The 18,570-nt window shown below is 38.9% G+C and overlaps 1 protein-coding gene across 1 annotated transcript in view; it reads right to left on the minus strand.

Moving 5' to 3' along the window:
• Nucleotides 1–18,570, minus strand: part of Itfg1 (integrin alpha FG-GAP repeat containing 1) — a 144,125-nt gene that overhangs the window by 22,887 nt on the left and 102,668 nt on the right. The window contains exons 11-13 of the mRNA XM_028893960.2: nt 7,410–7,560; nt 5,257–5,365; nt 2,536–2,579 (exon numbers count right to left, since the gene is read on the minus strand). Of these exons, the coding sequence (XP_028749793.1) occupies nt 2,536–2,579; nt 5,257–5,365; nt 7,410–7,560 (304 nt within the window). The remainder of the gene's footprint in view (nt 1–2,535; nt 2,580–5,256; nt 5,366–7,409; nt 7,561–18,570) is intronic.

Here is an 18,570-nt window from a genome sequence, read left to right on the forward strand (position 1 = left end):
ACTCAGAGCCTAATCGGATTGACAGTTTATCTCAACTTGTATACCATTTCTTATTTATAGAACTGTCTTTAGACTTTACATAAAATGATAGATTTCCTCTCTTCGAAATCAACTCTAATCAAAAAGGGTATAAAATGTAGCTTGTAATGAACATCCTATTAAAAGTTAACAAATGCTTGAGAAATTTTTGTTTGAAAATTTATGACAAAAATGTTAGTGATCTTAGCAAAACCGACTTTCAAAAACAAAGGAGAAGGCTTCAGCTGGGCTGTAGCTCAGCTGGTAGAATGCTTGCCCAGCATGTATACGGTCCTGGGTTTGAGTCTAGCATCACACAATGCGCATGGTGGGGTACCTATAATCCAGTACACAGACAGTGGGGATCAGGTTCAAGGCCAGCCTGAGTACCCGAGACCCTAGTGAGCGGCACGGGGGGGGGGGGAAGAGGAGGAGGAGGAGGGGGGGAGAAAATGAGGAAAGAAGAAGGGGGAAGGAGGAGGTAGAAGAGGGAGGGAGGGAGGGAGAGAGGGAGAGAGAGAAACTTCTGTGTTTTAATCCCTATTGTCTTCTTTGCATTTTTATGAATGTAGGTTCTACTGATGACATACCAAAAATTTCTCAAGCATTTGTCATCTAGTTTTACCACAATTACAGACTAGCTTTGGATGACATCTTTTCTCCTTAACTTCTTCCTCAACTGTGCTGGAATACGGCAGCAGCAACTACTCTAATAGATGCAGCTTCTTCATTAATCTTTCTTTAAAGTTGAAACCAACAAGAATTAAGTTGATACTGTTGACTCTGTATCCATCCTTAGCTTATAGAAAATGCCTCGGTGTTGTAGAGGATGTAGTGATGCTTCATTTTGGCCTCTGTGCCAGGACAAAGACACTCACTTCCTGGATTCTGCTGCTAGCTCACAGCTGGATTCCACTTAACCAACTCTTCTCAGTTCAGGGAGCTGTGTCACACATCTGAGTGCACTATCTGATTACTGGAGGAGTTGAGAGGCCCTCGCCCTCTGCCTCAGTTGAGGCTGTCTGAAGAATCACCTCAGTTTTAGGGCTCTCCATGCATTGTAAACCAACCTCTTTCTTCCTGCCAACCCTGCTTTCCTCACTACTTCAGTTATCGTTCCCAAGTACAGTCAAGATGTCTCGAACTACAGAAGTTTCTCAACTATATATACATGAAAGTATTGGAATTGTAGTGCTTTAAATGAATTGTAAGGATTTGAGACTATAATCAAAACATCTAGCTTTGTGTTGAAATTTCTCACTTGACTCCAAGACTTAGGAAACTTTAACTTCTCTGAGACTGTGTGTTTGTGTGTGTGTGTGTGTGTGTGTGTGTGTGTGTGTGTGTGTGTGTATGGTGGTTAATAATTTTTGAGGCCTGGGAGATTGCTCAGCCTTGCAAGCCTTAAGAGCTGAGTTCAGACTCCTGTAAAAGCCAGATCCAGTGATTACTGTCTATGATGCCAACACTCCTTTGATAAGATAGGAGGCAGAGCCAGAAGAATCCCTTGAAGCACGTGGGCCAGTTAGCCTGGAGTATGCAGCACAATGGCAAAAACAAGACAGACCAGCTCTCCAACAAGATGGGAAGGTGAGGACAAACTCTGGAGGCTGCAGACTTCCACGTGTGCCTGCCCTATCAACACACACACACACACACACACACACACACACACACACACACCGTTTAGAATGTGCATGATTCTGTGCTCTCTATCAGCTATGCAAAGGTGAATAATAAGGTTCTTTAGGGTTGCACTCTCCTGTAGATAGGCATCTCATGTTAAAAAACTAAATGGGAAGGCAGCAATGGGAGGGCGTCATAAAACACACGGTAAAGGCAATGATCCTTACACAGACATTTGTTTTTAGTTTCGTCTTGTTTTGAGATACAGTTTCCTGGATCACAGGCTGGCCTCAAATTTGCTATATAGTTGAAGATGATCTTGAACTTCTCATTTCCCCTGGCTTTACCCACTGTGTACTGGGATTATAGACATGTACCACCATGCCGTGTTTTATGCAATACTGAAGCTCAAACTCAAGGCTGTGCTAGCTAGTAAGCCTTTCTACTAATTGAGCTACAACCTCAGTTGAATAGTGATGACTTTTTATGGAAAGGTACCAAAATTCTAGCATTTCCTTGAGTAATAATGGATAGTTTAATAACTACCAAATACAAATATCAACTTTGATTGTAACTTATGGCTATTTTGCATGTATTTATTTATCCTGAAGATAATTTAGAAAGATTATTTATGTATTGATTTTATGTGTATGAGTGTTTTTGCCCGCATGTATATATGTACTCCATGTGTATACAGTACCCGAGAAGTTAAGAGGGTGTCAGATCCCTAGAAGAAGAGTACAGATAGCTGTTAGCCTCTGTGTGGGTGCTGAGAACTGAGTCTGGGGCCTCTACAAGAGTAGCAAATGCTCTTAACCACTGAGCTACCTCTCTAGGCCCCTGAAGAAAATTTCATAGAAATATCTGTGATGAAGAATTAAGTTTACTTACTGTGATCTTACGAGGACAGTCATTAGAACATAGACCACTAAGAACTGTGGAAAGATAAAGAATAGCCTATTACTACTGTCATAAGCTTACATTAAAAATACAATCTAATTTCCCCCCAAAGTCTATTAATACATTCACTGACTTATGACCACAGATAAGAACCAGTTCAATTTCTGAGAAAATTAAATTTCACTTTATACCTATATGTCTTTAAAAATTAATTTAAAAAACTTAAAAAATCTGTTCACTTTATACATATGTCTTTAAAAATTAATTAAAAAATTTGGATTCTTTGTGTATGTTCCTGTGTTGGGGTGTGGATGCCTACATGACACAGTGTATGTGTGGAGTTCAGAGGTCAACTCTAATAGTATTAAAAATAGCTATCCTCAACACTAATTCCTCTCAGTCAATGAGAAAAGAAGTGAACCTTTGAAATATGACCTAAGGAGAAGTCCTTGGACAGCTAATATGCCTACTGAGGAAACGTGATGCTTATGAGGGAAAGGTGGCAAAGATGTCCACTCTTATTCTTTCTAGCTAGGACAGTAAAGACATAAAAGGCATGGAGATTAGAGAGAGAAAGAAAGAAATTTGTTCCCTTTTGAAAATGGCTATCTATAAAGAAATATTCTCCCAAAAACTATTTTATAAAATACCTTCCCAGAGCCGGGCGGTGGTGGCGCACGCCTTTAATCCCAGCACTCGGGAGGCAGAGGCAGGCGGATCTCTGTGAGTTCGAGGCCAGCCTGGACTACGAAGTGAGTCCCAGGAAAGGCACAAAGCTACACATAGAAACCCTGTCTCGAAAAAACCAAAAAAAAAAAAAAAAAAAAAAAAAAAAAAAAAAAAAAAAAAAATACCTTCCCAGAATCAGTAAGTGAGTCCAATGAGGCTACATTGAAGTATTTATTTCCACATACTAAAAATGAGCATGCAAAAACCAAATTAAAAAACACAGCAGTATTTAAAGTCTTTGCAAAGAGTGCAGGCATACACATAGCAAAACACATAAGCCTTTATGAGCACAGACACCACTGAGACAGGCACCTGCACGGAACTTGTTACAGAAAAGAAACAGCGCAGGGAAATAAGAGGCCAAATTCTCACCTCTACAGAGGATGTATAGAGAGAGACGGGAAAGAACTTGGAAGTACCGTATGGGTTAGAAATGCAAGTAGTGGCAGGAATCCATAGTTGTATCATACGTGTGACTAGATGTGTATGTATGTGAAGCCTGACTTCCATTTTCCTACCTTTGTCCCAAAGGAACCCAGAAGAAATGACAAAACACTAACAGGTGCACCAAGCATCCAGAGCCTGGGTTACATGTGATTCAAGGCACAGGGCAAGTGCTGTACAAAAGGAATATCTGAATGCCAGCCAATTATGTGGAAGGTTGGGGCTGTGGATAGAGCTCAGCAGTTAAGAGCTCTTGCAGAGGACCCAGGTTTGGTTCCCAGAACCTACACGGTGGCTTACAACTCTTAACTCTAGTTCCTGGGGATCTGAAACCCTCTTAGGACCTCTGAGGATTCCTGCATGCCTGTGGAACAGATACACACACTCAGGCAGCCACACACACAATCTAATAAATAAATGTTAAAAATATAATGTAGAAAGAATGATGGCAAAACAGGATAATTATTTGGCAAAAGTCGAGGCAGGAGTTATCAATAGACTCCAATGGTAGCAGGTAAAAGTTTGATATAAAAAGGATACAAGCAATATCAGAATGTCTGTCTGTAGGAATAGGGAAGGGAAAAACAGTGAATGCAGGAGAGAGAAAACTGGCCATCTTGGGGCTGGACAGATGGCTTTGCAGTTAAAAGTACTGGCTGCTCTTCCGACTTGAGTTCAATTCCCAGCACCCACATGGCAGCTCACAACTGTCTATAATTTCACTTCCAGGGGACCTGACAACATCACACAAACATACATGCAGGAAAAACACCAATGCACATAAAATAAAAATAAGTACATTAAAAACCAACCAACCAAACAACTGGTCATCTCAGGGGTGGGAGGCTGCTCAGTGGTTAGGAGCACTTGTTCTCACAGAGAACCAGGATTCTGTTTCTAACACCAACATGTGGTTCACAACAGTCTGTAACTCCAGTTCAAGGAGGTCCCATCCCCTCTTCTGACCTCTGAGGGCTTGCAGGCACACATAAGGTACACAATACGTACCTGCAGGCAAACGCTCACACACATATAAAAACCAACTGTTCATCTCTGTGAGCGGTGAGCAGTGTGCACCATGCGCCTCCTGCTCCAGTGACCCGGAGTGCAGGACCCTGCTCTACAATTCCCTGCTGTGGAGTTTTGCCAAAAATGGCTAACCGGAGTTAGATAGTGAGGAAACAGGATTATCAACAATAAAAAATTTGAATTCTTTAAAACCAACGGAGATAAAAATAGAAAATGACTGAAAAAGTGTCCTAGATTGAGGAAGCCTGGAAAGATGTGAAAAATTCAACATATCCTGGGCAGAATACTAAACCAGAAGGGGAAGAGAGTCATTGTTGGGACAGCTGGTATATCTGAATGGGGCCTATGTATAGCTAGCACGATGTTCTGGGGAGTTCATTTCCTGGTCTAGAGGTTGTACGTGCATTACACAGGAGTGTGCATTTGTACCAGAAAATGAGTAGAAGGGAAGAGAGAGAGGGAAGGAAGGAAGGAGAAAACAAGATGAAAGGTAACGTCTGAAATACTCACCAATGACTTTAACAAAATAAGCATCTGCTTCAAAGTTATTTTTGAGTGTATGAATGGCGACATCATTCTTGGTGTATCCTTTACTGAGTACTATAATGTCCAAAATTCCCTGAAAAAACAAAAATTGTACTATTAGGTGAAAGAAAAAGACCACTGTGTTGCTTGTGCTATAGTTTGAACAATTGCTACACCAAAGGCTCACACGTTAAAGACTTGCTTGGCAGCCTGCGGGAGGTGGTGGGATCTTTTGGGAGGTAAGGCATGGGTATGTTTCTGATGTCCCTGAAGGGGTGTTGTGACTTCAGCTTCTCCCATCTCTTTCTGCTGTTAGGCCATCACAGGTGAGCTTGCCTCCCCCGCCATGTGCTCCTGCCATGGTGTACTGTGTGCTACACTGACCAAGAGACAGGATCTTGTGACTGTGGACTGAAACGCTTCATCCTTGGAAGTTAATTTTCTCAGGGAGTTTGTCATTTGTACAACCTTAGTAGGTTGATGTTTGAAATAAGTTTACTGAAAATATATGCACACAATTTAAATAGGAAATAGAAAGAAAATAGTCCTGGGAAGTAATTGTTAACATTTTGTTATATTTCCTTCTGGTCATATGTACATGCACAGTGAAATTTTTTTTTTTTTTTTTTTAAAGACAGAGTCTCACTATGTAGCCTTGGCTGGCCTGAAACTGGCTAGCCAAGTTTGTAGATCAGGTTGGACTCAGATTTACAAAAATCCACCTGCCTCTGCTTCAAAAGTACTGAAATTAAAGGTGTGTGTCAGCACATTTAGCCCTAAAATTTCATTTTTAGATTCATTACTGTGTGTGTGAGGGGGTGTGGGGGATAGGGAGTGTAATGTGGAAGTCAGGGACAACTTTCAGGAACTGATTCTCTTTTTTCACAGTAGGTTTTGGGAATCCAACTCAGGTTTCCAGACGTTTGCAGCATATGCTTTTTACATGTAGTAGAAGCTCACTACTTTGTGCAGGAATTTTCAGCTCCTCTGCAAACGTGGCCAAGTTCCCTGTTGCGGGGCCTGCGGCACTGATACCACCTTTCCCTCCCTCTTTAACACACAGAAATTCAGTTCATTTTATTGTAGAAAAAACAAACATTAATTTAAAGTTGACACTCTTCTGCATCTCATGATGCCACTCATTTTCATTTTATAAATGTTAGCAGCATATTTTTTCTTGTAAATTGACTATATTTTTCTAGAGAATTTTTGGTGACATCAGTTTCTATGAATACTTTTATATTAAGGATATTAATTATTTCACTCATTTGTAGCATTTCTATTTTCCATATTTAAAAATAATTTAAAATTTCATTTATTATGTTTTTTGATGTATAGAAATTAAAAATTGATTTGTAGGCAATTTTGTTGATTTTTTTTTCTCTTGTAATATTTCTACCAATTACTTTTATGCTTGGAAACTGCTAATGAAAAATGAAATGAAATGAGATTTGGCAGCAAGAAAAGCAGAAGGAAATGTGAGTATCAATAATTCATCATTGAGTATAAGCCTCCTAAAACCAAAGCAAAATAGAACAACAAAATAGAAAGGTTAATGAGGACATAAATGTCCTGATGGGCTTTTACCTTCTACAGTAAACTATCTGCAAGCATATATGTGGCTAAGTTAACTTTATATTCTTTAAAAGCTTTTTTTTTTCTTCCTCTAAGTAGGAAACTAGCTCTCTCTTTATAAAGGTGGATGCCAGGTACCAAGGTGGATGCCAGGTACCTACAGAGTCTTCCACCAGCTCACTTGGCAACTGTGACAGAGCCCTAGAAGTGGCAGCAGAGATGCCTTGTTTTACTTTATAAGTGTGGTGGATGCACTCTTCTGCTGTCTGTGTGGGTACCTGTTGGTTCTGCTTTTGGTCAGCTGATGAACATGTACATTGGCTAGTCTTAAAGCACAATTTTGCAGCAGTTTATTCCAAATAAGCACAAGAAGAGCTAACATTTCCATATTCAACTACAGAGATCAACTATTCCTATCATTAGTCAGCCCCCACCCCTATTTAACATTAAAAGAGGTTTTCTTTAATGAATCATTCTCATTCCATTTGCTTGTATATGAAGCTAAAGTGAAATGACCTAGATAGCAATTAAACTCTAAGCACACAGGACAGTTCTGAACTCACATCTTCATAGATATCAAAAAAGGTGGCAACCACGGCGTCTTTGATTAGATTTAGGCCTGCTAGGTCCCAGTAGACTTTAAACATCCGATGTACTTCCTCACAGCTCGCATTATTGCACGGGACATTCTCCAGTAAAAAGGCTTGCTGATTGCTGTGTGACAGACAAGAGGTATTCAGTTAAAATCAGTGCTGTGAAGCAGCAGCTGTCCTTTGTCTTCCAGAAAGTCCATGTAAAATTCTGGGGTTACTGGACTGGGATGAGAAATGCTCTGTCCTCTGTAATGTGGAGTTTCTACATCCATCCCTCCTTCATGTTTCCACTTGCAGTTTAAGTTCCTGGAGTAAAATTTTAGATGTGCTGCTTTCCTTTACAAAGCTCAGGAGGATCCTGAAGGTTATAGAAGGACAAAGAAGAAAAGAACAAAGAACATGCTAGGGAGATGAGACTGTCTGCAGGGTCTAGTGCCAGGCTCACGTGGAATCGCTCCACATGGGGAGTGGGTCATTGGTGCTGGAGCTGCATTTGGAGCTGCATTTGAGGCACCCATGTCCCAGCCAGCTACCCCACTCACACCTGACCCTCTACAGAACCTCAATAAGCTCACTGTTTCACTGAGACAGACGTGCTTCTTTGGTCTGATCAGTGCTCTTTCTAGAATGAAGAGATTCTTTGCTCTCATCTTTTTAAGTCCGGCACAGATGTGTATTAATGACCAATGGATATCCGAATTTGAATTAGGACTCTTGATTTCCCAAAGTCTTGTAAATCATGGTGTTCACAATTTCCAGTGTAAAGTAATAGTTTACAACAGAAACTTTTAGCAAAGTCACACAATTTAAAACACCATTCTTACTATTAATTTGTGTCTTGTATAGGGGGAGTCAGCATCTTATTTTTAAAAGTAAAATTTCATTTAAGCCTCACAGAGAAAAATTATGATCACTTGCTTCTGAAACCTTGGGGAAAATGGTCTTGATTCAGTTTTTCTGTATTTTTGGCAATTATATATAATGCACCATTTAAAAAATTGTTTTATTTCCAAAATGATTATAGGAAGTATAAAATTCAGGCAACAGGAACATTTAAAAAGTAAAAAATAATTTCTTTTCACAGATAACCACTGTAAATACATTGGTATGCATCTTTTTAGGACTGCTAGGCATATACAAGTATGAAAATACATTGAGAATAATACAGCAATAAATGTGGGTGTGCAAATATCCCTCTCTCTCTCAACTCAAAAACACCAAACCTAGTTAGGCTCTGTTCACATATTCTAAGGCTTTTTTTCTTTACATAATATAGTATACTCACAGAGAAAATGTGTATAATCTGATGGAAGACACGGATTTGACACATTGAAACCCCCTCTCTAGACATTGCATCCTGTTTCTCTCTCTTCCTCCTGGCCGGTGACTTTTCAACTCCACTATACCAGTAAGCTGTCATTCACTTTAGCATCTAACTCCCCAGAGCTAGTGAGGTTATGCGTCTTAGAGGAGAACTTACTGCCCCACTTCACTAGACCAGTATAATTCCCAACTGCTTTCTAAAATTTAATCTTGTCCTCACAGGGAAGTACAGCACTCACAGAGCCCATTAGAGAAAACCTCAAGGGTTATAATCAGCTGATCTGGGGAAGCCACCCCAGGGTAAATCTACAACACAACTTGTACACCTAAGACTCAGGGAGCATTGAGGAAGAGGGTGAAAAGAGTGCAGGAGCCAGAGGAGCAGGAAGTCTGCTGTGAGACCGTCTCTTAGAAATGACAAGGAAGCTACACCCACAACATTTCAACAAAATGGCTGCCTAAAGAAAATCTCAATGACAACACCAACAGACATACTTATGTGGGGAAATCTCCCAGGGGCCCCCACACACAGAAAAAGGCCAACAGGCAACTATTGACTTCTAAGAGAGAATGAATTAAGTCTTTCCCAGGGATGAGCCCCCTAAATGATTTTTCAATACAAAGTGGTCAGCCCTGAAATCACACGAGCAACACCAAATGGACTTAGCAGGTTGTATTTATATAATCGCATCTCATCCTTCTTCTCCCTCTCCTTCTCCCTCTGTGTGTGCGCGGGCGTGCGTGCGTGTGTTAACGATAATGATCAAAGGAAAAGAGGCCATCAAAATGAGGGGGTCATGGAAAGGATTGGAGGGAGGAAAAGGAAGGGGAGAAGCGGTGTAATTAGATTTTAATTAAAAATTTAAAAATGTAGAAAATGATTTGCTTTCCTGTGGTGTGTGTGTGTGTGTGTGTGTGTGTGTGTGTGTGTGTGTATTCACTCATGCATGTGCACACACATGCTCGTGCAAGAGCTGGAACTGGAGTTAGAAGCAGTTATGAGTCCCTGAGGTGGGTGCTGGGAACCAGGCTGTTCCTGTGGAAGCGTAGCAAGCATTTGTAACCACTGAACAGTCTCTCCAGCTCCTGTATTCCTTTTCTTGAGAACAGACTATTCAGTTCATCAGCCTATTTATTGATTGGGTGATTAGGAATGCAAAGGTTTAGTCTTTTGTTGTTCTTTATATATTTTAGATAATAATACTCTGATGTGTAGTTGGCAAAGATTTATTTTCATCCTACAGGCTATCTTTTGCACTCTGGTGAATATTTCCTTTGCTGCAAAGCAGCTTTATAATTCCATTTCTCAATTCTTGGGATTATTTACTGTGCTACTGGAGTTTTTTCAGAATATTTATTGTTGTGAGTTTGATATTTTGTTAGCACTTCTTCCCATCCTTAAAAAATTTTTGTGTCCAATGTCTTATACCAAGAGTTTTATACATATTTATAAAGTCATCTGTCCATATTTTTATAGCATCTTAATTAATATTAAAGGGCATCTATCAGGCCGACTAAAGACAATAGCCGATAACAACCCAGATCTATTCAAGGCATTGGAGAGCAATGGGTGCAGAGAAAGTCAAGCGTGCAGGCAGATAGGAAATGCCTAAGTGAATGACATCTCTTCAAAGGACAGTATTAATAACACCAGCGGAGAAACAGTGCAAAGCTGGAAGAGGCCAGACACACACTGCTGAAGAGTTTTAGAACAATCACTGACATGTAGTATTACTAAAGATAAAATTTAAAGGTGGGCTAAAAAAAAAAACAACAACTAAGACATCCACTAAAGCAGTATTTACAGTAGGTCAACAAAAAGGACAAAATTAAAGCACAAAAACAATATTTAAATTAAAATCACAGTAGAAAGGGAAAATAAAGAAAAAAATAAAATGGTAAATTTTAACCAAATCAACATTGGTATGAAGTACAAAAAGCTTAAACCCAGAGTTAGATTGGTTAAACCAACTAAGACTCAAATAGTTTTTTAAATAAGAAATATAAAGTAGGCAATATTAAATATAAAAATAGGTTAAAAATAAAAGTCATGATAAAATTTCTATGATCAAAAAACCCAGCAAGCAATAAAATGGCAGTCAACCCTGGTAAATTGTTCCTTATTAGAGAGTTGAATTTATACCATCATCCTTTTTCAGTCTGCGGGCTGGCTAGAGCCTCCCACCTTGCCAATCCTCCCTACTTGGTCCCTCCTAGGCTGGCCAATGCTCTAGCTCTGGAGAGGAGGAAGTGGCAACATTGACCTATACAGGTACGCATCCGTCTTTCTACTTTCAACGTTCACTATTGGTCACCCTGCTGGAGAGGTCTGTGTCAGTGTCAACTGATGGAGCTTCTGAGTTTCGACTCTATAGTGGATAAGAGGTTACAAAGGCTGATCCGATCAATCACCTAAGGCTTGGCTGTATCAAACTCCTGGTTATTCTCTTTAACATCTGGTACTAGGAACCAAGATGGCGGCTACCTTTCTTATGTACAATACTAACTGCCTGGGCCAAGTCTCCTGCAGCCATCCCTTAAAGGGGTCACTAGGGAAAGGAAGTGGACCATTAATTAAAAAGGGGAAACATGAGGCTGGGAAGGGTAAGTTGAGAAAACAGATAGTTAGAACAAGATCTGTATGAAAAAGCCTAAGGAAATCCATTGCTTCATATAGTATCTTTAAAAATTAATAAAAGAATATAAATACCTAACCAAATTTAAGATTCAACATTACATTCTTGGGAAAAGCCTCAAAACTTGCTGAGTTAAGCTAATTATGTATTCCTTAAGGGGATTAGCATACCAATGAAAATGCATTAAAATAAGATTAAACCAGGAATGTATAGAATCACCTATTAAATCTTTTATTCAGTGGAGGACAAAGCATTTAGATAATTGACCAAAACTTGGGTCGAAAGAAGAAACTGTTGGACCCCAAAATCTGGGGGTCTCAAGTGGGTGCCCCAAGAACCCAGACTCCAGTCCAGTTGATGCAATAGCATGAGGACTTTATTTAAGCTTCTATATAGAAGGGTAAACCCTGCTCCTAATAGCAAGAACCGCATCTTACTGCAGCCCCATAAGGGCTTATAAAGGAAAAATCCACAAAACCCACAAGATTACAATTCCCATACAATTTTGTTTCACAAGATCATGGTCTGATCACAGAGTGATCACAGAGGGGATACAGTTACGTCAACAGGTACATTCTTCCTGAAACCTCAAGGGGGGATATCAGGGTGGGAGTGGAGTTTACACAAAGGTCACAGTGGTCCTTCCTGAACACCTGCAACTATCCCAGTCACAGTTGAGCCCATCTCTTAACAGAAATCTCTTTACATTGTTATATGGTTACAGGGGAGATTGAACAATGGCTAAGTCAGGTTGCTCTTGGAACTAGATTTTTAGTTTCTCATTTCCTGGTGCTTGAAGTTTCTCTTTTCTGAGGCTTGGGGGGGGGGAGGTGTAAGCCTGAAGGGCTAGGGTCTTTCAAAACAAATGTAATAGAATTAGTTCTTCTGAAATCCTGAAGACTTTCCCTCAGCCAGTTTCTTGGCTGTAGGTCAGTCACTTCAGGTGACCACCAAGCCAAGTTACATTTTACCATTACTCAGAAGTGAGTTGAAAAAAAAAATAAATAAAGATCATGATGGCTTTAAAACTGTTAAGTAATGACACACAACAGTAAAATATGACTTCTGTGTTAGTAAATTCATGCTAACAAATAAGTTGTTGAAATACAGAAATGTACAACTATTGTGTGAGAAAGGCTGTAGGCTTAATTTATGTTCTGGAGAAAAGTAAGTCTTTTTAATGCTGTCGATTTCCAGCCAGCACCATGATTCCTCCTTCAGTCTTTCTAAGAAGACTATAAATTAGCATACAAAGTATTAGACTGTATTATGACATTTTCAAACAACATTTGCTTTCCTCCCTCACCTTTTCCTCGGTCTCCTGCCCAGAGCTGCCTTCCCACTCTTCTGTCCCTTTGCCCTCAGTACTCTCTTCTTTGTGGGTACCTTGTAAGTTTCATAGCCTACACACATTTACATACACCAACTGCTACACAAGCCAGAGGACACGGACACACACACACACACACACACACACACACACACACACACACACACCTGCAATGCATATGCTCAAAAACAGACTTTCTGTCTGATTCTACCACACTCTTCAGTGCATTTCAAACTCCATTCTGTGAAAAACATCTGATGCTCTTCTTACTTTCATCTCCTACTTGATTTCACATATGCACAAAGAGAAGAGAATTTTTTCTGCTTGGATTTATATTTCTAAATATTTTGCTAAGTTCCTGAGCATGTATGAACTGTTATTTTCATATCTTCAGTTGACACTGTCTATAGAGTCCTGAAAGGATGCAGAATCAATAGTAGTACTTTCTATCAGAATGTGAGAATCCTAGTCTCCCCCCACTGTTATAACATTTCTTCACCTGATATTTTGTAGTACAGACTACTTCTACCTTGATTTTAAAATGCTAATTATGGGCCTAAACAAAAATGACAGTACATAAACACACAATAGTAGATATTTATAAAGTATAGTTAAATAAAATAAAAGTATATTTTAATACAAGTTTACATTTTATGCAAGCAAAGGTTTTCTTTTTCTTTTCTTTTTATTTTTGGTTTTTCGAGACAAGGGTTTCTCTGTGCAGCTTTGCGCCTTTCCTGGAACTCACTTTGTAGTCCAGACTGGCCTGGAACTCACAGAGATCTGCCTGCCTCTGCCTCCCGAGTGCTGGGATTAAAGGCGTGCACCATCACCGCCCGGCTGCAAGCAAAGGTTTTCAAATCAGTGTGGTAAAAATCATGTAAGTATTGGAGTTCTTTCATATCTGAATCCAACTAATATATAATGCTTGGTACATGGTAAGAGATCAATGTATAACTTGTAGTTATTAACAGCAGAGGATAGATGATTTTATTTCATATGCACTCTTCTTTATGGGATGTCACAAAGGAGGGATGATTACACAAACACACTTGTATACCTCAACTCGTGAAGGCATGAATAGATTTTTACAAGTAATTTTGATGCTTTAAATTACAAAATCTAATTTGTATTTCTCTTATGTACCAAAATGAAAACAGTGATCAACTCTGAGTGACTATGGAGAATTTTAGTTTATTTTTTATTTATATGAACAAAATTTCCATGACTTGTATTAGAAAAACATTTAATAAACACTGTAGAAGATAAAGGTATATCAGTAGCAGACTGCATTTTCAACATGCTTGAACCCCCAGGTTCAGTCTTTGGCACTACAAATTATTATAATATATTATATCTAATAGTTCTATTTAATATGTAATAGTTCTTTTATTTACTAAAATATGAATTCCAGCTCCAAGGAATCTGACATCATCTTCTGACCTCCACTGGCACACACACACACACACACACACACACACACACACACACACACACACATGAATAATGAAATAAATAGAATAAATCTTTAAAACCCCACTAGTTTATAAGCTAATTAAAATAAAAATTTTAAAGAAGGAAATGCTGGAGAGCTGGCTCAGTGGTTAAGAGCACTTGTTGCTTTTGTAGAGAACCTGGGTTTGGTTCCCAGCACCTATATGGTAGCTTACAACCATCTCTAACTCCAATTCCAGAGGATCTGATGCCCTCTTCTGGCTTCCATGAGCAATGCATGCATGTGGTGGAAATACACACACCAAGGCAAATACTCATACACATAAAGTAAAACTAAATATTAAAAAAAAACAACCCTGTTTTAATCATTTGTTTGTGCTAATCAGGCCAGCCCTTACAAAGCTTTAGAGTAGTGGTTGGTTATCAGGACATCCAAGCCTACATTGGAGGGTGAGAACTTTTGGCAATGCTCCGTAATCTTCAGGAAAGGTAGAGCAGCAGGAGCTGGAGTTTAGTTACAACAAATGTCATTTAACCAATTATGCCTATGTAATGAAGCCTCCCTAAAATCTACATGACTAGCTTCAGACAACTTCTGAGTTGTTACATGTGCACCCGTGAAGGTGGGATATTCTAAAACCATTAGATAAAGTTTCTCTGAGACACTGTCTCACCCACTTGTCACTTGATTGACTATTTGTAACCTCTGCACAGAAATTCAGGGCAGCATGAGAGCTAGGACCTGTGACAGTAGTCTGACATGAGAGTGGTCTTAGAATTGAATCCATGACAAATGCAGAGTCTGACACTACCTCTAGGTGGTTAGTCTCGAAATAGGACTGAATTGTTATTAATAAAATAGTGCTGGAAAATCAGATATATGCAAATTGCTAATACTTTGTTGGGTAATTTTGCATTTATGCTTAAGACAGAAACTAGAAATTTGCCTTTAGTTTCTCTCTGGTTATAAAATGACTCCAGTTGAATTCTTTGGGCATTATAAGGTATCTGGGGAGGCTTAACTAAACATGCTTTGGAAACTGTTCAAACCACATCTAGCACTGAACATATAACTGCTATTATCCAAATGTGATATGCTGTTTCCATGCCTTATAACAGATATAAAAATGATTAACATTTATATCTTTATTACACCCCTTTATGGAAACTTGGAAATTCAAAGACATCCCTTCCCTCTGAGGACAGTGGATTAGCTTGTGTGGTGATATATTGTGTACCCTAATAAAATTTGCCTGAAGATCAGAGAACAGAACAAGCCACTAGATCAAACAGATACCAGGCCGTGGTGGCACACACCTTTAATCCTAGCATTTGGGAGGCAGAGATCCACCTGGATCTCTGTGAGTTCAAAGCCACCCTGGACTACATGAAATTGACTCAGTCTAGGAGAGAAAACAGAGCCAGGCAGTGGTGGCACACACCTTTAATCCCAGGAAGTGATGGCTGGGTGGAGAAAGATATATAAGGTGTGAGGAGACAGGAACTAAAGGCTTTTTGGTAAAAGCATCTCTTTTAGCTAGAGGCTTTTATGGCTGCAGCCTTTTGGGTGAGGATTCAGAGGATTTCAGTCAGAGGATTCGTGGAGTTGGTGAGATGAGATGTGGCAGTGGCTTTGTTCCTTTGTTTCTCTGATCTTTCAGCATTTACCCCAATATCTGGTATAAGGTTTTTATTAAAAGACCATTTAGAGATTTGTGTTACAAGCTAGGAGCAGGAATGGAAATGGAATTAGCAAAGGCTAGATTTCAAACCATTAACCAGTGGTCCATGCATCAGAGACAAAGAAAGAGAAACAAAATTGTGGTCTAATATTTGAAGGACTCCCTGGAAAGATTTAGATTTTATTTTTCCATGAAGATTAAATATGGTGCCTGGCATCTTGCACATTCTTCTGTAGGGATTGGCCAGGGAAGCCTGCATGCTCCTCCCATCCATGCACCTTTCCCAACCCCCAAGATCTAGACTAGGCCACACATACAGTGTCCCAGCACAGTCTGGTCATTCCTGTATGTTTGTCTATCAATCTTCGGCTAGGACCCTCCCTCCGTCCCTCCAACTCACAGGCCCTTCTAATGCCATATCCAATCTCTAGACCTAGCAAGATCTATCCCCCATACTTCAGGCTTGGACCAGGCCACATATCCTGCACACCATCCCAGTCCCTTGTACCCATCAGACTTTATTTCACCCAAGCCATATCCAATCTCTAGGCCCAACTTGACATACACATCCTCTACTTTGCCTCAACCTAGTCTTTCCTAATCAGACACAGAACTAACAAAAGAAGTCCATATGCCTAGATCTCACTGCAAAAATACAGACAATATGAAAGATGAAGACAGTATCTCCTCCCTCAAACCCACCAGTCCCATAGAAATATTTGATGATGAGGATTACCTTAATGAGCCTCTGGACACAGAATTCAAATGAACAATCATAAACTTCATCAAAAAAATTCAGAGTTTAAAGAAGACACAAAGAAATAGTTCAATGAAATTCAAGAGAAAGCTTAGGGAGAATAAACACCTAAGAGATACCCAAGAAAATATAAACAAAAGGCTGATGGAAATGATCAAGACAGTCCAGGACTTAAGAAGAGAATTTAATAAAGAGAAGAGGAGTCATTTGAAATGAAGATGGAATTGAAAACCCCAGTACAATGCAAAGGAAGATGATTCAAGCAGGAGACAGAATATCAAAGCTTGAGGAAAAGTCGAGGAACTGGACAAAATAAACAACAGAAATGAAAGATTTAAAAACACAGAGGAAAGGAACATATAGGAAATCTGGTAAAAAGACTAAACCTTTGAATTACAGGGATTGATAAGGGAGAAGAATCCCAAGTCAAAGGCATAGACTAGATCTTCAACAAGGTCATAGAAGAAAACTTCCCCCCAAACTAAGGAAAGACACAAGTATACATATACAAGAAGCACACAGAGCACCACATAGACAAGACCAGAAGAGAAAATAACCACAGCATATAAAAGTTAACAGTAAGCTTACATAACAAAGAAAGTGTACTTAAAGCTTCAATAGAAAAACAGAAGTCACATACAAAGGAAAACCCATTAGAATAACAGCTGATTTCTTAATGGAAACTTTGAATGCCAGAAGATGCTGGAACAATGGATTACAAATCTAAAAAGACTATGACAATCAATTAAAATAATATACCCAGGAAAAAATATATGCTTTAGTTGAAGGAGAAAGAAAACTTTCCACAATATAAACAGCCTAAAAAACTTATATTCAACAAACCAAACCCAAAGAGAATAGAGGAATCAACATTTCTGGCTGAAGAGAGGAATGAGCACAGTCAAGACTGTGAAAAGAAATATGAAGCCATAATTACTAAACACAAAGAACACCAAAACTCAACAATATAATGACTGTAATCAGTACATGTTTCAATAATAACTTGAATTATTAACAGCTTCAACTCTCCAATCAAAAGAAACAGGCTAACTGTTGTCTACAAGAAAGGCCTCTTGCTTTAAAGATAGGCACTGCCTTCGAGATGGACAAGAGTGCTTCAATCAAATGAGATCAAGAAACATGCAGGTGTCACTATTTTAATGTCTGACAAAACAGACTTAAATGAAAACTAATCAGAAGAGAGAAGGGGTACACTTCATTCTAATGAGGGGAACAAGATGTAACTATCCTAAATATAAATTCATCAAACTCACCAGTGCCAAATTTCATAAAAAATGTACTACTGGAATTAAAGACAGATTAACAACAACCCAATAATAGTAGGTGATTTCAGTACCATACTTTCTCCAATACATAGGTCATCTGCTCCCCACCCCACAAAAAACAGAAAACCACCAGAATTAAATGACATCATACATCAGATGGACTTAGGTATCAACAAGATATTCCACCCAAACACCAAAGCATCATATTGAAGCTTTACTGAAACAGACCCCACCCTGGGACACAAAATAAAACTTTACAAATTCAGAAAGATTCAAGTAACTCTTGAGTATCCTACTTGACCATAAAACAGTAAAACTTAAAACCAATAGCAAACAAATATCTAGTAAAAACACAAATTCATGTGGATAGAACATCTTATTACTGAATGGTGAATGGGCCAATGAAGAAATCACAAAAGAAATTAAAAAAAATTTTCTGAACTAAATCAAAATGAAAACACAACACAATAAAAACTCTGGAACACATTGAAAGCAGTCCTTTGGGAGAAACTTATAGTTTTAAGTGCCTAGATTAAAAAAAATCAGAAAGAGCACAAATAAATTACTTAATGACTACTACTCAAACTGAAAAACAAGAACAAACTAAATTCAAATCCAATAATAATAAAAATCAGAGCAGAAATTAATGAAACAGAAACAAA

This window comes from Peromyscus leucopus, chromosome 5, assembly GCF_004664715.2.
Source record: "Peromyscus leucopus breed LL Stock chromosome 5, UCI_PerLeu_2.1, whole genome shotgun sequence".
Taxonomy (NCBI): domain Eukaryota; kingdom Metazoa; phylum Chordata; class Mammalia; order Rodentia; family Cricetidae; genus Peromyscus; species Peromyscus leucopus.